The sequence below is a fragment of the Dermacentor variabilis genome, chromosome 3 (genome assembly GCF_050947875.1).
Source record: "Dermacentor variabilis isolate Ectoservices chromosome 3, ASM5094787v1, whole genome shotgun sequence".
Lineage (NCBI taxonomy): Eukaryota > Metazoa > Arthropoda > Arachnida > Ixodida > Ixodidae > Dermacentor > Dermacentor variabilis.
This window is the reverse complement of record NC_134570.1, coordinates 10439105-10459027: the sequence shown is the minus strand read 5'-3', so window position 1 is coordinate 10459027 and position 19923 is coordinate 10439105. Positions and strand designations below refer to the sequence as shown.

The following is a 19923-nucleotide window of genomic DNA, read 5'->3' as shown; positions in this document are numbered from 1 at the left end:
ACTAATCTGCTTGGCTGGTTGTCATTTCATGCTTACATCCACTCTCGATTATGGCAGAGCCAGCAAGTTTTTGTTTTCATTGTTGTCTTTAACCCTCCTTCAAATCTTGCTAACTGGGATATTTTTAATATTTAGCAACACTAGTGGATGTAGTGAAAGAGAGCAGGAACTCCACTAAAAATGTGTGTAGTGCTTTACTGTGGCTGGTGTTTTTATATGCTGGCTTATATTATCAGGTTGCCAGCTTTTATTATAGATCAGTAAGTCCCCTACTGCACTAGTGTTCACTCTGCAGAATTTGCACCTGTTTGCTTACAGAACATGAAAGCAACTGGGAAGTACAGCCCCTCCCTCATGGATGACGTTCAGAGAGTGCTTGGCAAACTATTACTGGCTGGGGTGACTGACACTGGTAATCTCATGGCTATGATTTTCATGGTTCGGTGTGTTTGCAGTTTCAGCTAGGATAACCTTGTTTCACTTGCCAATCATGAGCATTGTAGATTATGTAGGGTGTGTTCAGCTGAGGACAGAGTAAAGGGGGTGCCGACCATTTTTAGTTTTCAGTGAAATTTATATATGAAGGGGACAAATGTCTCTGAAGAAGAGAACCAACCTTCATTTAGCAAAACTTAGCACAGATTTTTAAAAAAGGCTTCTTATTTCACAAAGTTGGAAAAGAGCATTTTAAGAACTTGCAGATTTTACAGATTCGAAGGCCTATCGCTCTAAAATTAATGCATTGTTCCCCACCAAAACTTTCTCTATAAATCTACATTATTAGTACTATTATTGGCCCACAGGAAATTAAATTTATCTCACCCACAGTATGTTATTGAAAAATTGCCATACTTTGGTTTTTAAGCAACTAGCCACTCTGGCTGACCCTGGAATCAGTGCTTATTTTTGGGTCACTTTAGCTAAGGTGTTGAAGCTGAAAAGCGTTTCTGGCAAATCTTCAAAAGATTTCTCGCAAACTAAGAAAGAAGTATGCAACTGTACCATATATTTGATTTGTTATATAATCACAAAAATGCCAAAATTGCAAGAATAACGAAAATTGGAACTGTTTAGAGAAAGTCTAAAAATATAATCATCGTCGATTTTTATTAAAATTTTATTATAATTAAATTTTAAACATCTCTAAACAGTTCCAATTTTCGCTATTCCTGCAATTCTGGCATTTTTAAGATTTTATAACAAAATAAATATGTGGTATAGTTGCACACTAATTTCTTTAGTTTGCGAGAAATCTTTTGAAGATTTGTCAGAAATACTTTTCAGCTTCATTGCCTTAGCTAAAATGGTACCCCTATAAAAAACTTATTTTTGGGGCCAGCTCGGAGTAGTTGCTCAAAAACCTAAGCATGGCAATTTTTCAAAAACATACTGTGGGTGACATAAATTTAATTTTCCTTGGGCCAATAATAGTACTAGTAATGTAGATTTCCCAAGAAAGTTTTGGTGGGGAATGATGCATTAATTTTAGAGTGATAGGCCTTCAAATTAGTAAAATCTGCAAGTCGTTAAAACGCTCTTATCAGCCTTTACTGAAATTAATTTTTTTCATGAAATCCATACTAAGTTTTACAAAATCAAGGTTGATTCCTTTCTACAGATACATTTTTCTACTTCATATAAAAATTTCAGTAAGGACCCCCCTTAGTCTGTCCTTATCTGAACACGCCATGTAATCATTTTACGTATCATGCCTCATTGTGCAGCATGCAATTATTTCTTAATCTGGTGAGTTTTTTTTTTTTTTTAATGACAATATTGCTAGAAGACGTATAGTATTATGCTGCGGCTTCTGACCAGTCACGTGTGGTTCTACATTTTTCTGGGACACTCTCTGGCATGCATTGAGACTGCACAGTAAGAACGAATTAATTCCAAACGAATTAAGAATGAATTAATTCCAAAAGTGTTAGTGCACTCTTCACAAAGGAAAAAGGGATGGTGAAGAGTGATGACCGATACATCACAGTACAATATACCGTATTTATTTTCATAATGATCGCACTTTTTTGTAAAAAAATAGATGCAAATTCAGGGGTGCGATCATTACGCGGGTTAAATTTTCCGCAAAAAGAAAAACATTTTTTTTTCATCTAGCCTTTGCGGCAGGGTGATAGCAAGTCAACATACAGGCAGCTGTCGCTGTAACAGTGCTGGACACCAAAACAAAAATGGCGGTGGGCGTAGCAAGCCGAACGTGCCGAACGCGATTTTTTTTCTTTTCGTGAGTACATTGCCTGCATTGAAACAGTTTCTTTCATATCAGTAATGAATAATATTGTTAACACAGGCAAGTTTGTGGCAATAATGTAGCCATGTGCACTTTGAGGGGACAGCAACAGATATGGGCGCGCTTAGCTGCCACTGACATAGAAACACATGACGGGCATGCTGCGGAAACTGCGGCATTTTGTCTTCACTACTATCCTAATACGGCACATTTCTGCTAAGGGTGGGCGAATGTCTTAGCTTTGTTACAAGCGTCGGCGTATGAATATGGTACACTTCAAACGTATCAGTGCAAATGTGGCTACTACCATTGCCGCTCGTGATTTGTAGCATGCCCACGAGTGCAGAGAGGAATCAAAAAGTGCCTTTTTCGTTGTTGTTTTGACCACAACCATTATAAAGCCTACAAATAATAAAGCCAAGGCAAGTTTGGTTGTGTCTTTTCTTTTTTTTATTATTTATGGAAGTGCGAAAAGGGATGAATAAAATGGGGCATCTGCATAAGAATGCTTGGTGCATGCAGACCGCTTGGTATGTCTTGGAAGAGTCGTTCGCGTAGCATTCGACAGCATTCCTCAAATGGTAAGCGTGATCCATCGTGAGCTAGGCTTGGCACACAACATATCGCTGCTTGCGGCAAGTTCGAGGTGCGATCATTACACGGGAAAGAAAAAAAATCGAATTTTGATGACAAAATTCATGGGTGTGATCATTATGCAAGTGCGATCATTATGCAAGTAAATACGCTACAAATGCTTTTTAATTGCAGCTTTAAACTTGAAGAAGCCTTATTTTATTGAAGGCACTGCTTTATTGATTTAATGCCTAAATGTCATGTAGCATATCCCATGGCTATTAAGTGAAATCTGTTAAACAGACATAAGTATTAATTAGTGTACTCCAACTTTTCCTGTGGCATGTGTTGTATAGGAAATCTTAAGGGAATCGGGAGACAAAAGTTACAGCATGTGAACATTTTTATCCTGTCTTGTCTCCTGTTTCTTTATTTGCATTATTGCATGTCATCATTTATTTATTTGTTGAAATGTGTTGGAGGCTTTTTCAATTTATTTAAATGTTGTCAACTTGATGTTCCTTTGCTTTGCTTTTGCCCTCTTCTAATTTAGATTCAGACGTGCGTTACTGTGTGCTTGCATCCCTGGATGAGAAGTTTGATGGTCACCTGGCGCAAGCAGAGAACCTAAGTGCCTTGTTCATCTCTTTAAATGACGAAGTGTTTGAGATTCGGGAGCTTGCCTTGTGCATCATTGGCCGGCTGAGCAGCCTGAACCCAGCGTACATCATGCCTCCACTTAGAAAAGTGCTCATACAGGTATGCATTGCCTTTGTGTTGTGCTGGCACAGCCAGTGCTCTGAGTGGTCTGACGAGCTGAGTTTCATTGGATTTCATTAATATTGCAGTAGTTCCACATGAATTTCCAACCCTCATCTGTGGATTGTGCATACTTTCACAAGTTTTGCCATATTAGATGCAATGTTAGTGGCACTTATTCGACTTACACGTCATAGTTGCACCTATTGAGCATAACACGATGGAACATACATACCACAGAACCAAAATTATAATGTAAAGTGGAGATAACGTGATAGAACTGGGCATCACTCTCATGGCAGCATTGGCAATAAGTGGCGTGCTATGCATGCATGGTTTGATAAAGCTAACTGGCAGCATCAATGACCCGTAGCTGTGACATTCAAGTGCTTGAAAGATGTCGCTTGTTCCTAACAAATCACAGTGATTTGGATGATCATATTTGCCTCGAATATAATGAATCATTGAACTAAACAACAAGGGAGTCTTTGATGACTCAGAAATAAAAAAAAAATATAAATATATTGCCATTTTGCTACTGGGAGTGTATGTTGGACATAAGCACGTGAGGGAATGTTTGGCAATAGTGTGGGCTGTGGACAAGTTTCAGCGATGTTTGAGTTGAGCTCATTTCAAATACACTACTGTATGATCACTGGCATGATCAGTACAGAGAAAGCATCACATGAAGTGAGATTGTGAGTTTTGTGGCTGCAAGGGTTCAAAAGCATAATCAAGCGCTGTACGGGATGGGCCAACATACCTGCTAATGGTTTGCCTGGCAGAAGATTGGTTTCTAGTTTAGATGCTGTAGCTGCAGCAAACAGTATGCACTGACATGCATGTGGATGTTATTGGCACATCCCAGCAATTTAACGCGGTTAGCCAGTGGACAATGCCAGGACCCACTGCTTCAGCAGGTATTTTTGGGAAACTCTGACACTGGTCCGTAAATCCAAAGGATGCCGAGGGAATACTGGACTTAGCCAAAGACAGCAACATATCAGAAACAGGTGTCCTGATGTGACTGGAATGAGCAATTGGTTCACTTCTCAAGTTCTTATGCACCTCAGAGACCTGACATTATGGATGGAGCATAGTCATCCCTCTATTGGCTATGCTAGTTCCTGCAAGACTCTGATATGTGCCCAGATCAATTTCACTTGCTTGGCCAGGCCTGTGAGCAAATATTGTTGCTATCAATATTGATGCCAGTGGTGTCAAGCATTCAAGCCTCCTTGAGAAAAAGCCAAGAGGGCTAACGGACAGCTTTTGGCTTACTCATACCATGCACTAACTCAGTGCAGATCTCATTGGGCCATTGTCTGCAACTCCTGAGTAGAATGTTTAGTAGGCACAATGTCCCGTGCATCATTTCTAGTGATAACAGCAAACCGTTCAGGAACAGACTGTGGAGGCAGGTTCTCGAGCACTGGGGACGTAAAGGGTGGGACACAGCACCTGACCCACCAGTTGCATAATGCTGCAGTCAGGCAGTGTCTTGTGAACTGCTTTAGTAAGCAGGACTGGGACTAGAGGCCGAATGAAGTGGCGTTGCACACATTGGAAAGTGCCATAACTGGCTTCACACCTGCATTCCTCTGCTACAGGCCAAAGCTGTGCCCAGCATGGGACTTCTGCAAGTGGACTCATCAAGCAGAGGTGCCTTTGACACCTAATACATTTGCTGTTGGATTGAGCCTACACATTCAGGGTGCCCTGGCTGTGGCTCACAGTCATCCAGAATGTACAAGGGCCACTCGGGAGAAACACCATAACAGGATCTGCAGAGCTACTGTCTTCAATGTGGCTGGTCTTTGTGATACACATGCACTGAGCTTTGCTGGTGCAGGTTCAACAGCAAAGGTGTCTCTGCCTTGTACGTAGCTGTTCCTAGTGACGGAAGGAACCCACTGACCCAACAAGTGATGGAAAGGACTGGGGATCGGTCTGTGCCCTTATTAGGTGGAATTCCTCTTGCACTTATTAGGGGAAATGTGAGGGTGTGCCAAGCATGAGCATGCGCAGCCGTCGGGCAGGGCTCAACAGGAAGTATTGCGCTTGTGGGAACAATGAGCAACAATCAACCATCGTGAGGTACATATGGTCAAATTTCCATATAATGAATCACGTGGGACCACCAAAAATCATTCGTTATTCTGAAAGGTCGTTATGGTAAAAGTCTCAAAATTGACCATTCCACCCATCCACCCATTAGTTCATAAGTTGTCACCGTTTGAGCTATTCACGAAAGCATTGCTGTTGACTCTCAGGCTGCGTTGTTGCTTTTTCCCATAGATTCCATGAGGGATGCATGCAAAGCAGACACTGACACTGAGAAAACTACTGAAAAAGGAAGCTCCATGTTGCTTCCAAGTGCAACGTTTCTTGTTTGTTTGTTTTCACATTCCTTGCCATGGACACCGCAACTGTCTCACTCTAGGCAGACACCTGAACTATTCCAAAGCACAATCGCGCGTAAACAACACCTTTGAGAAAGTGCAAAGTGCGACAGTGGCATCCCCGCTAGTATGGAGGTTACATTTCTCCACAATGTGTATCTAGTACGGCTGCAGAAAGAAGCGCGAAAGAAAGAGGCGTGCACAGAAAGAAGGACGGAAGAAGGAAGAGCCTCCGTTGCTAGGGGACACTTGCCTGGGCGCAGCATGCACTCACAAAACTCAATGCGTCATCACCTCCAGAATAGATAATAAAAAAATTATCTCCCGCCATCGATACTATCGAAAGTTACCTCCGAGACTACGGTCTCTAATCCCGCACCCGACATGTCGGAGTTTCTCGTCCTGAGAGCACGGACACGAGGAAGACCACCCATGTATATCGAACCGGATCCTAGCATCTCCCTCAACGGTACCAAGATCCCTACAGTCGACTCCATTTGCATGCTCGGACTTCATATCCACAAGGACAGATCAGGGGTGGCCACTCTCCCGCATATCCAACGCGCACACTGTTACAAGTTACACACCTCGTCAAGAGGATCAGAAACCAAAGAAGCGGACTCAAGGAGCAAGACACGCTAAGCATAATTCAAGCTCTCCTAGCTAGCCGTATCTCCTATGGAACTCTCTACTTGACACTCAAGCCGGCTGAAATCAATAAACTCGATGTTATCATTCAAAAGGCAATCAAAGTAGCCTTGACCCTACCACCCATGGCATCAACGGAGAAACTCCTCAAGCTCGGCGTCCACAATGCATGGGAAGAGCTTGTCGAGGCTCATAAAATCAGCCAACTAGAGCGGCTCAAGCTCACACCCACCGGAGGTGCAGTTTTGCACTACCTCAACTACAGTGAAAGCTAAAACTACATTGCAGACACAGAATAGCAAGCAAGAATCCCACCCGCACTCCGGGACTGTATCAGCATTGCAAGTATACCGTGCAATATGCATCCAACTTACCATAAGGAGCATTGGCAAAGCAGAATCTGCACACTCAGCAAGAAATACACGAGCGACCCTGATGTGAGGTACACCGATGCTGCCCGGTATATTAAATGAAACGCCTTTGCCTTAACTGTTGCGGGTCACCAAGGCAAAGAACTCGCAGCTGTCACCATACGAGCAAGAGCCGCTGAGACTGCAGAGGAAATGGCAATCACTCTGGCAATAACAACTTGCCCTGAAGTAGCAGTAATCCTAACAGACTCCTAAGCAGCAACTCGCAACTATCAAAAAGGATGCATATCAGAAACCGCACTCAAAATACTTTGAAGTCACATTGCACGCATGTCGCTCCCCGACACCCAAATCAACTGGGTTCCAGGTCATCAGGGTATGATAGGAATTGAGGCGGCACACACCGCTGCCCACGAGCATACCAGCCGGGCTCTCCTGCAATCCCACACCAGGTCGGCCAACAACATTGATGATGTCACCCTGAAATACAATGAGCTTCTGCGATACCACCGACTCAGTGGTACCCTTCACCACACAAGAATCTGAGCAAAGAGGAAGAAGTCATCCTCCGCCACCTACCGACAAAAACCTACGTACAAGGAATAATCATGCACAGGCTATATCCTATGCAGTACTCGGACACATGCACCCACTGCAACGTCCCAGACACCCTGCAACACATGGTACAGGATTGCCCACTGCGTGACACATCCGCAGACCCCACCTCACAAACTCCACAAGACTCCAATGCGAGTCACCCAGAGAAGGACAAGAAGAGCGTCCCTATTCACTGCAGATCTATACAACCACTGATACTTTGGACGCCAAGCTTTCCTCTGATGACCTGGACAACCAATGCAGTCTTGTTGCCCGGGCCAAGGAGGCAGCCCAAGCCAGAGGGTTCCTGGAATAAGAAATCCACCCACCTAGAGTGAACCGGCTCCTGACTTGGATTATCGTTTCCGAAAATAAAAGTTTAGTTCTCTCGCCGCCCCCCCCCCCCCCGCGTCTTTTTTTTTTCTTTTTTTTTTCTTTTTTCTTTAGCACAGTCTTGGGTTTTCCGAACCCCGGTGCCACAGTGTCCGCTTTCTGCACTTTGTCGTCTGCTAAACTACTGTTTCGGCTGCTATGAAAGATACACGGAAATCTAAGAGCCTCCAGATTTCTGAATATTAGTTCGTAGTACTGAGGCATTGTTAAAATGACATGAAAACTGAATAACGATCGTTATTCTGAAATGTTCTGTATTCTGAAGTTCGTAGTACTGAAATATTTTTACATTGAAATCATAAGAAGTCATCTGGAGATTTCTGGAAAGCTTGTTAATGTGGTAAGTAACAAGATTTCACTGTATGTGTGTGGGTGGCTAGGAAGTTGATAATAGGGCTGCATATGGCCAGACTTACCTTTGTGTGGCGTTTGGTGTAATAAAGCAAGATAACCTGAAAACACAAACCAGTAATGCATATTACATCCATATTGATGGGCATAGAATAGGGCCTTCTAGTGTAGCATGATGGGGCAATCTGTTGCTGCAAACCACACTCTAATGGGGAGCCACAAAGCACTGCAACTACAGGCCAGAAGCACATTGCCTGGGAAGGCTTTGTGTAAGGGCTTCACTGTAGTGGGTGAAACTATTGTACTTAAACTTTTAAGTGAGAATTCTTGTTGCATTTGGAGCCCTGTTCCCGCCACTACCCATTGTTGCATCAAGTTGCACTGTTGCTGTCTGTTAGCACATGCCACCTGCTATCAAGAGGCAGGCTTCTCTGCAATGCTAAGTGGGCTAGGGGCTGAGTTCGCTCCCCTTCATAAAAAAAGAAAGGAAAAATAAAGCCCTTGTATTTATGCACATGCAGTATTGATATTGTTGAGGGGATAAAACTATTTACACAATGTATTTACAAGGCGTACATAAACAGCAGCTGAAAATCCCGAGAGGCTGTTGCCACTTTGTCATCTTCACTGTAGACGACAGTGTCCTCTTTTCCTGCTATCACACAACCCCCGGCAGAAAAAGCACCGTCCCGGTGCTTCAGACGGGGCCATCGATAAGTGCATAGTAAGGCTTAAGCCGAGAGATGTGTATGACATGATGTGATGTGGAAGCGGGTGGCAGGACGAAGGTCACAGGGATTATCTCGTAGTAAGTGACATTGGTCACTTGACATAAAACACGGTAAGGGTCTTTGCAGCACGGAAGGAGTTTCTCGGAGAGCCCGACTTGGCAGCAAGGGGACCAAAGTAGCGCGAGAGAACCTGGTGGAAAATGGGTGTCACGATGGCGGCGATTGGTAAGCGTGCCGTTGAGTTTGCTGCAATGCCAACTAATGAGTACGGGCAAGCTGGAGCGCATGGTCAGCGTGGGCGATGGCGTCACGGGCATACTTGGCCTTCGAATTCTGTACCAAGGGGAGTGAAGTGTCCAATGGTAATACAGGGTCACGACCGAAGAGCCAGTAAAAGGGGGAATACCCAGCAGTATCGTGGTATGATGAATTATAGGCGAACGTGGCATAAGGGAGCGCCACATCCCAGTCCTTGTGGTCGGGTGAAACATATTTTAATAGCATATCAGTAATGGTCCAATGAAGTCGCTCAGTAAGGCCATTGGTCTGGGGATGATAGTAGGCAGCCTGTTCGTGCTCGGTAGAACATGAGCGGAGGATATCAGCGATGACTTGGGAGAGGAGAGTGCAGCCCCAGTCGGTAAAGAGCTGTCACAAGGCGCCATGCAATAAAATGATATCCCGGAGTAGGAAATCTGTGACGTCGGTTGCGTAGCTCGTGGAGATCCAAACTCACGCGAAACAATGGCTCAGGTGGAATGAAGATCGGCTATAAGTACCCAGAAAGAAGCGATGATGTTGACAGGGCTTGCAAGCAGCTACATAGCATTGTACAGAGCATGCGAGGCCAGGCCAGTAGAAGTGGCAGTGCACGCGGTCGTAAGTGTGAGCAACCCCAAGGTGTCTGGCAGTTGGGGCATCATGAAGCTCCTGAAGCACAGTTGAGTGGAGGTGGAAAGAGATGGGAAAAACGGTCGGGATGAAAAATGCATCAACACAATATCCCGTCGTTGAGGATGAACCACCATAATGATCGATCAGTAGGAGTAGATTCCATTCGGTCAATGAGGGTCCTCAAAGTAGCGTCACAGCGCTGCTCGTTGGCCATGTCCAAAAGCTGGAAAATGGAAAGAACACTTGTGGAAGCGTCCGTGTCGGCATTGGCAGCGTGTGTACAGGGTAACAGGACAAGCAGTCGGCGTCCTTGTGCAGGCAACCAGACCTATACACCACTTAAAAGGAATATTCTTGTAGCCGCAAAGCAAATCATCCAAGCCTCCCTGTGGGATCTTTTAAGAGCAAAAGCCAATAGAGTGCGTGGGGGTCTGGTACAATAGAAAAAGGCCTGCCATATATATAGAGGCAGAATTTTCCTACTGCCGACACAACAGCCAAACATTCGTACTCGGTAATAGAGTAGTTTTTCTCCGCAGGTGACAAAAGACGGCTAGCGTACGCGATGACACGTTCATGGCCGTGTTGAATTTGTGCCAAGATGGCACTGATTCCGTCGCCGCAGGCATCGGGGCACACCTCTGTAGGGGCTGAAGTAGCGAAGTGTCCTAGAATCGGTGGGGTGATGAGCATGGTGGTAAGGTGAGAAAAGGTGGCGGCCTGAGAGGATCCTCATGAAAAAGCACACTTTTCTTCAGGAGATCTGCGAGGGGGCTTGCTGTGGTGGCAAAATGTTTAACAAAGTGGCGGAAGTAAGAGCAAAGGCCCATGAAACTTTGGACATCTTTTGTGGACTCTGGAACAGGGAACTCTTTCACGGCGGGAATTTTCTCAGGGTCCGGTCGGATGCCAGTCGTATTGACGACATGGCCAAGAACAGTAATCTCACGGTGGCCAAAGTTACATTTCTTGGAATTGAGCTGTAGACCGGCCTTGCAAAAAACGACAAGTACAGCTGAAAGGCACTCAATGTGTGGGCTGAATGAGGGCGAGAACACAATAACATCATCTAGGTAGCAGAGACAAGTCGACCACTTGAATCCTTGGAGTAATGAGTCCATCATACGCTCAAAGGTAGCCATAGCATTGCATAGCCCAAAAGCCATAACTTTGATGTGGTAAAGACCATCAGGTGTTATAAAGGCAGTCTTTTCACGATCTAGATCAGCCACAGTGATTTGCCAATATCCGGACCATAGGTCGATGGAGGAAAAATACTGTGCCCCGTAAGGCAATCAAAGGCGTCATTGATACACAAGGGGGTGGGTAAACGTCCTTCTTCGTGATGTGGTTGAGGTGGTGGTAATCAACACAGAATCCAGGGTGTCTACCAACCGGGAAAACCGGGAATTCTCAGGGAATTTCAAGTGTCTGGAAATACTCAGGGAAAACTCAGGCAATTTGTGCTTCTATCAGGGAAAATTAGCTGTAATTTTATTGAAAGAGAACAAAAGTCGTGTTAATGCTGGCTCCAGTAACAGAGGAATTGCAACGAATCGTCATTGACGCCGTGTCATCGGCACAAGGTATTTCCGGAGCAGTTAACGACCGATTTTCCAGACACTCGATTTTTCGGACATGCCCGATAATTCGCACGGCTTTGCAGCACCACCACGTACTCCATATAGTCAATGCATATTGCCCTGACTGCAGTTCTGAAATGGCATTCATTAATCAAAGCCACCACCGCCGCGTCGAACCGGCACTCTCGCACGCAGATCCGCTGGCAGCCGTAGCCACCACCGCGGCATCCTTATGCCTATAGTCGGATACAATTTTAAAAAAAAGGGGAGGCCCCGCCCAGATGACCGAAGCGCGACAGCCGATTGCTTCCGCGACTAAAATAGTCCCGCTCGAAATATCGTGCTCCTGAAACGCGCGATTCTTGGTATAAGTAAAGGCTTTTGTATTTTGATGACTGGTTTAGCAGAGCTCTCATGTGCTACAGCACATGCCGGATAGCGACAGAAAAATAACCCCGTGCCTTCTACAACGCTGCACGTCATCTGCTCTTTAGCTTCTGTGCTAAAGGAAGGTCGGTAAAGTTATGCCTTTCTTTAAATCTGGCGATAAAAGCACTGTTAGCAATTACCGCCCAATATCACTAACAAGCGTTCCCGGTAAGTTACTAGAACACATAATCTTTTCAAACGTAGCAAATCACTTGGAAACTAACAAGTTCTTCTTTAAACATCAGCATGGTTTTAGAAAAGGACTATCATGTGAAACGCAACTATTCGAATTGACTGCGGATATTTTCCTAAACATGGATAAGGGCATACAAACAAATTCCATTTTCATAGACTTCGCTAAGGCTTTAGATCGCGTTGCTCATTGCCGTCTCATAGCTAAACTCTCATGCTTAAACATCAATTCCCTAACAGTATCTTGGATAAGAAATTTCTTGTCATTCCGTAAGCAATTCACCGTCGTCGATAACTTTATTTCCAGTATAGCGATGTAACATCTGGTGTCCCACAAGGAAGCGTACTCGTACCATTACTTTTTCTGATCTATATTAACGACCTTCCATCCGAAATAACGTCATCCATTCGCTTGTTCGCAGACGATTATGTGATCTATCGTGAAATCTGCTCACCTTCCGATCACGTCGCTCTCCAACGAGATCTTGACCGTATTACTAACTGGTGCTCTTCTTGGCAAATGACTCTAAACACTGATAAATGCAAACTAATAACATTCACCCGCAAAAAGACATTTTCCGCTTTCGATTACTCACTTGATAACAACCCCGTCACACGCACCAACTCATACAAGTACCTCGGCATTCTCCATACACCTAACCTGTCATGGTCTGCGCACATCGAAAAAATAACTGCTAAGGCTTCACGTACGCTCGGCTATCTTAAACGCAACCTTCGTGATGCTCCTGTCCTCACCAGACAAATCGCTTATCAGACTTTTGTAAGGCCACAACTGGAATTCGCAGCCCCTATCTGGTCACCTCGCCAAGCTTACTTAATCGCATCTCTCGAATCGGTCCAAAACCGCGCCGCCCGCTTCATTGTCAGAGGTTATCACCGCCACTCTAGCTTGACTAGCATTAAGTCATCTTTATCTCTCTCATCTTTTGAATCACGAAAAACCATAGGATTGCTTTGTCTATTTCACAAGATAATCCATAGCACGCGCCCGTCCACTCTGCCGCTCACTCGTCCATCTCGTACATCTCGGCGTTTGCATAATCATCTCAGTTTCCAGCGTATCTTTGGCCGAAGAAATGCTTTCAATTCTTCCACGTTACCACGTGCCATTCAACATTGGAATAACCTACCAAACTACATAGTCAACATTCTTGACCCAGTATCCTTCAAAGCACGCTTATGCATATTATTTCCATAATTCGTCACAACTAAACCATACTGCGCACCTAAGTAAATACTTGTAGCGAAGTTGTATAGGTTTTTCTTTTTGTTTTGTTTGAATGTTTGTTTTGAATTGCTTTAACACTATTACAGACTTGTTCTTTCACTTTCACCTGCTACCATTTGTATAATTTCTTGGTACTCCTTTTTGTTACTTCACACAGTCGTTTGTTTCATTTATCCCGTTATTTATATTGTTAGATATTTGTTCTTTCATGTTTACTCGCTAACGATGTATAATTTCTTTTTACTCCCTTTTTTTTTTTTTTTTGCTAATTCCCTGTAGCCTCCCCTCACGCAATACTCCTTCGGGAGCCTGTGAGGTAAATGAATAAATAAGTGACAAACGTAGAAAGAGCAGCTCTGCATGACTTTTGCGCTTGTTCGCATGTACATTGCGTATTTACTACTCGTTTTCCAAGATTAAATTGAATCAGTTGCTATTGAAAAAGTATTTATATAAAACAATGCATTTATCGCTGAAGCACACAGCTGACGCGAGGTGGCCCAGTTCGAAGCGCGGGCGGCCATCTTCTTCGTTTGCGGGCTCACCGGCCGTCCGGCTCATGACGTCAGTCCTGAGTGCGTGCCCATTGGTGGATGCTCGTGTGCATCCGCGTCGGAGGAGTAAACGCCCCCTTTTTTCTAAAGTTGCATCCGACCATAGCTGCTTCTACGTTCGCTATTAAGCTTCTTGCCATGTGTTGCCGTGTTTTTGATTGAAAGAATTTGCCGCTGTCAGCAATGGCACCTACTCCGCCTTTGTAATCCTCGCGATTGGCTTCGAAGCTCGCAAAGCACTGCGCGTTGCGTAATGCCAGTCTCCGAAAGTTAGCTTCGCCTCAGTACAGCAGTGTTACGCGGTGAAGCATAACAAGCGTAGGAAGGGGCAATTGTCACGGGACACAGTATGTGTTCCTTAATTATACACGCGTGCACCCCCGTCTCCTGTCACAGTACAAACACCGATATGCCTAATAAGTGTACTGGCAGGCCTTAAGAGCTTTTTCGGGCGTGCCTGTGGCAATTTTAGCCCTTAAGGGCAGTTAAAGACATTCATTTCTTTCGGACGTTTTTGTGGCCCCTAGGGAGTCCGGAAAATCGGATGTTGACTGTACAACTGACAAAGAGGATGCTTCAAATGATCCATGGGGTGAACACGTGACAGAAGGAGGATGAGAACAGAGAGGACAGACGCACTGAAGAAGTAACAGGAAAGGAAGCGTACCGCCGCCTCTTTGAAGGAGCTTGAGCTCAAAAAAGAAAGTGTTGGCTGATGCCGAGATGCAGGTGTCCCTCATCCAAACCAAAATAAACTCTTTAAAGCAGTGAAAGCCAACACTGAGGTGTTGTGTATGGGCTGAGAGTATATCAGGACTGTTGACATTGACTTCCCAGCTGCTGAGAGAGAATCTTAGTTGTGCCAAAGTTCAGTCCTCATACCGATGAGCTTGCTATCAGTTGATAGAAATAGCTCATATTCAAAAATATTTACTTCTGTATGCATCTCCTTTTCATTCGTATTTGAATATGTTAGACTCAATTTGGAATGGGTTTTGCCATTTTTTTTTTTTTTTTTGCTGTGCATTTTACTAATACCTTCTTTCTGTTTGCTTTTTAAATAACATAGATATTACTCGTTACTATTCAAACTGGGTTAAGTCATTTTTTTTTTCAACATGCCTACAAGAGAGTGACAGCATTGGGCAGCATAGTGTCAGCCTGTCTTGACACAAAACAAAGTTCTGGCTCATTCAAGGAATTTCACAAAGGTGCTCAGGGAAAACCTGGAAAACTCGGGGAATTTGGAAATGTCAACTTGGTAGACACCCTGAGAATCTCCATGTGCCGTCCTTCTTTTTGACCAGAACGACAAGTGACGCCCAGGGACTTGACGATGCCTCAGTGATGTCTTTCGCTAGCATCTTGTCTACTTCCATTTTGATAATGTGGCGCTCCAAAACTGAAACTCTGTAGGATCGCCGATGGATGGGTGGATTATCGCCTGTATGTATACTATGTTTAACAGGTGACATCTGGCCTAAGGGTCGGTTGCTCAGGTTGAATATGTCCTTGTACGAAAGCAGTAGACTGCAGAGCTGTTCAGCCTCTGCAGGAGTAAGATTCGGGGCGATCCTTTTCCTAATCTCATTGTCAGTACATTTGGCAGACCGGAAAGACTAACAGAAAGCGTCGACGACAAAAGTGTCAATGCAGCTAACTTCTAAAGCAGTTTTCATAGCCAGGGTGATATCATTAGGCAGAATTTGCTTAGTGAGCCCAAAATTCACCACAGGCAGATACGTGTGATTGTCTGTGACCCTCAGTATTATATGTGGGACAGTAACATTGTGGGTGAGAGCGATGGCAGTTATGGAAGCGGAGATGTAATTACCATCGGGAACTGGCATAGAAGGCTTTCATTTCAATGTATGTCAAGACCTGTGGTGGAACGTGAACAAAATCAGTCGGTCTTAGGTGAATTTCCTGTGGTGTTGGAGGAACGTCCAGTCGAGGCAGGTCAAGAAGCACAGCACTTTAGGAACAACCGATGAGCGCTAAATGGGCAGAGAGGAAGTCCAAGCCTAGTATGAGGTCATGGGGGCATTGCTCAAGCACAGTGAAAAGGATGACAGTATGGCGGCCAGAAATGCTCACATGGGCAGTACACATTCTGACCACGGTCACCGTGCTACCGTCGGCGAATCGTCCAAACCGAGTAATGGCAGGCGTAACAATTTTCCTTAAATGGCGGCGTAGGCGGCTGGTCATAATTGATATGTGTGCTCCAGTATTTATGAGTGCTGTGACGGGTGTGCCATCAACTTGGACATGAAGAAGGTTATGTCTCGTAAACAGCGTCAAAGGAGGATTTTGTGGCGAATCTGACATTGCAGCACCACTTTGAGGTGCTGCATTGACTAGTTTTCGTGCTGGGACAGTCCTGGGTAGCTAAGTGAAGCTGGGGCGGACGTGGCTGGCAACATTGAGGCAAGGGAAAGCGAGCCTAGCGACGAATCGAGGTAGTGGCGTCAGAAGGGTCGTAGAAGCGACGGGGTGAAAAACTTTGATGCAAACTTGAATTCCAGGAAATGTTTCAAGGAAGGGACGGCCAACAGCTCCTGCAGTGACGGGAAACGTGACCGATTCGGCCGCGCCAGAAACAGATCGGCCTGTCGATGGTGTACGCCAGTCCAGGCAATGTAGGGATAACTGGCGCTGTGAGATGGACTGCGATAGGTCCGAGGCACAGGAGCAGGGAGGGTATCGGGAGGACTCAAGGAGTAGGCGCTGGGAAGACTTATATTAGCGATTTCCTGGCGAACCACGGACTGGATCAGTGGTATCATCTCAGCAGTGTTGTTCCAAGACGTCTGTTGAGGCGAGGCAGGAAACGCTGCTTCGAGTTTGCGGCTTACGATTCGCGGAGGACAATGCTGTCGGCGGTGAAGATGCGTACCCCGCGTATCCACGAAAATGTCACGGGGATAAAACTATTTACACTGTGTATATACAAGGCATACATAAACAGCAGCTGAGAATCCAGAGAGGCTGTCACCACTTCGTCGTCTTCACCGTCGACGACATTGTCCTCTTTTCCCACCGTAACAATATTCATTTTCTGTAACAAAAGTGTGCCATTGCTTTTTCAACACAGCATACGTTCATTATAGCATTACTGATGTTTTAGCTCATTTTAGTCCATTTTTGTGACTGCATCTTTCCTGTGCTCTGTTTTCAATTTTTCAAGAATCTGACGGAGTTGGAGCACTCGGGGGTGGTCCGAAACAAGGAGCAGGCTGCCAAAATGCTGGGTCACCTTCTGTCCAATGCACCAGGACTTATACGACCGTACATGGAGCCCATTCTGGCTGTAAGTTACCACTTGTTGCTCACCGAATACGTTGTTAAAAGGTTTCCACAACACCTTTCATTGACACTTAAAGATGTCTTGTCTGTAAAAAGGCAGTGTATCATAAATCTCCTCTCACACAAATGTGTCTTGCATAGGCAGAGTTATTATAGAGTAAATAGTTGCACTTCACTACTGCATCCACGGCTTCTTCTTTTGTCTGTCATGCTATGCTAGAAGCTACAAGTCTCAGCTGTTGTGGAAGATGCTTGATCCGGTGTCATGTCACTGTTCTGTGCCTCTTAACTTCTGTGCATCTCATGTGCCTCAGCAGTTTAGGGCCACTCCTAAACACTTACCATTACTATAGCCATGCTCACTGTGTACTTATCCTTCTGTTTTGCTCCTGTTCTATGGTTCTAGTAATTCTGCACTATGATATGGCTGCAATCATGTAAAAAAGTATATATGCAGTAAAGCGTTGTGGGCTCTACCCTCGTTAATTCGGAAAGTCAGTTAGTTCAGACTTGTACTCTTGTTCTAGCAGGCGTACGCATTATTTAATGGCATCAAACTCCCCTTACTTTGGATGTATTTGGCTGCACACCAGTTAATTCGGACAACCCTCTGAGTGCCGGAAATGTGCGATGTGAAAGAACAAAACTAGCACTAGCATCCAACTGACCATTTTCCAGTAAGCAACCCCTCTAGAAGCCGCCACTTCAACTAAATTTGATGGACATGATGTTATGGAGTCCTAGAGTCTGACAGGAGTACCCATGACTGCGGGTTCGAGCTTAGTGAGCCACAGGGCCAAGTCAGCCGTTGCCTCTACTGTTGCCACTGCTCATGCGCTCAGGCCGCAAAGGGGCTATCGAGCGCTGTACACGCAAGAGAAGACAGTAATGCCCTGCGATGGCAGAAACCGTTTATTGTGTCGAGCGGCACCCAATACTGCACAAACGCCCGGTCCTAAGGGTACGCGGGAACCAAAGGGCTCCTGCACCAAAGGCAAAAATACAGACAGGGGCACCTATAGCCTGTCGCTGCGAGAGCAAGGACTCGCGCTGGGACACACCGCTAGGGAAAGTCCTGGCGGCTATGCTACTTGCTCTCGCGATAACCAGTGGGGCCAACTTGTGAAAGCTCAGGCAGTCTCCTTCGGCTTGGGCCTTCGATAAGGGGGATGTGGTACGACCTTGTGCGAGCACTAGGCACTGCTCTTCAGTTTAGTGTCCGGAAAGGATCAACAGAAAGTACACGCTCACCACACAGGTAAAGGCACCGTGCGCAAACTCAAGTACTAGACACCGAGGTGTTGGCGGACAAGAAGAAAACATGTGGAAACATGGTGCTGTCCCAGAGGTGAATACCCGTGATGCCATTGTGAGCAACCAACAGTGGCTAGCCCGCGATGTGAATGCCCCCACCGCAACCGTTGCCAGTGGAAAGGAGAGAAACATGGGGAAGACAGAACAGGTTAATGCCTACGCAACAGTGCCAGCGGATACCGCAGTTGTCACAACGCACATGCTGCCACCGCTTCTCGTCTCTGTGCAGTGGTAGCATTTGCTGAAGCAGTCTCTTGCGGTGGCCATCCCATTTTTCTTTTTTGTCGCTTGTGTTGCTGAAGTAGCTTCTCATCATCCTGCTCTAGCTTGCGCATATTTGTTCACATGTAACAACACCTTTTCCATTTACCGATGTGAAGGCAACATGCTGAATGCGACGTGCAGGCCATTTGGAACTAAGGTTTGAGAGATGCACCAGCCTTTATTTTTTAACAGCTTGGCCAGTACTTTCCTCCAACTGGTAAAGACATGCATGCATGACCATCAAACTTGTCACAGCAGTACTTTCTTCAGGATAAACTCGCCCATCATTTGGAGTGGCTTGACTTGCATGAGGCAGTCAACATATGCATGCATGTGCTTGCTCTCAAGAGCAGGCAGTGTAAGCAGCTCATCATGATGAACTATGAATAAACAATGTCCATAAGTTCTGCACACATACTGCGAGTGTACTGCAGCACAAGTGTTGTTTTTATCTCGAAATATGTAGCATATGGGGAGCAGCTTAGAGCGGTACCTGACACTGGCAAAAAAAAAAAGAAAAGAAATATGCCGAGAGCCAGGGGGGCTATATTAGTCTAGGTGCAACCAAATTAGGAATGCCCACTAAGCTTCAACAAAGACACTCCCTCACCAGAACAGGAATTGGCCTCCCTGATGCAGTATTCGGCCACTACGTCCCTCATGACCCCTACAATTAACCCATGGCCCTCAGTCCCCAGCAGCTGTGGAGCACCGGACCGAGACGTCGGTCACACCTTCATTGTGGCGGAGGGTGCCAAGAATGTCTGGATCAGGACAGCCTGCCACTGGAAACTGAGCCTGGCAACGTTCAACACGCAAACGCTCTCAAGTGAAGCTAGCTTAGCAGGACTCTTTGAGGAATGATCAGGCATTGTGTAGGGTATTATTGACCTTAATAAGGTTACAAGAACTGTTGAGGCTTATACAGTGCTAACGGCCACATCCTTTGCTACAGAAGATTTACAGATAAGAGATAATACAGGGTAGGATTTCTAATCCATAAGGACATAGCAGGCAACATTAATGAATTCTACAGCAATAATGCAAGGGTAGCAGTAGTCG

The 19923-nt window shown here is 45.3% G+C and overlaps 1 protein-coding gene across 3 annotated transcripts in view; it reads left to right on the top strand.

Moving 5' to 3' along the window:
* Window positions 1-19923, top strand: part of mTor (serine/threonine-protein kinase Tor) — a 461269-nt gene that overhangs the window by 89707 nt on the left and 351639 nt on the right. For all 3 annotated transcript variants that reach the window (XM_075684170.1, XM_075684168.1, XM_075684169.1), the window contains exons 10-12: window positions 319-412; window positions 3375-3580; window positions 17165-17287. In XM_075684170.1, coding sequence (XP_075540285.1) covers window positions 319-412; window positions 3375-3580; window positions 17165-17287 — 423 coding nt within the window. The remainder of the gene's footprint in view (window positions 1-318; window positions 413-3374; window positions 3581-17164; window positions 17288-19923) is intronic.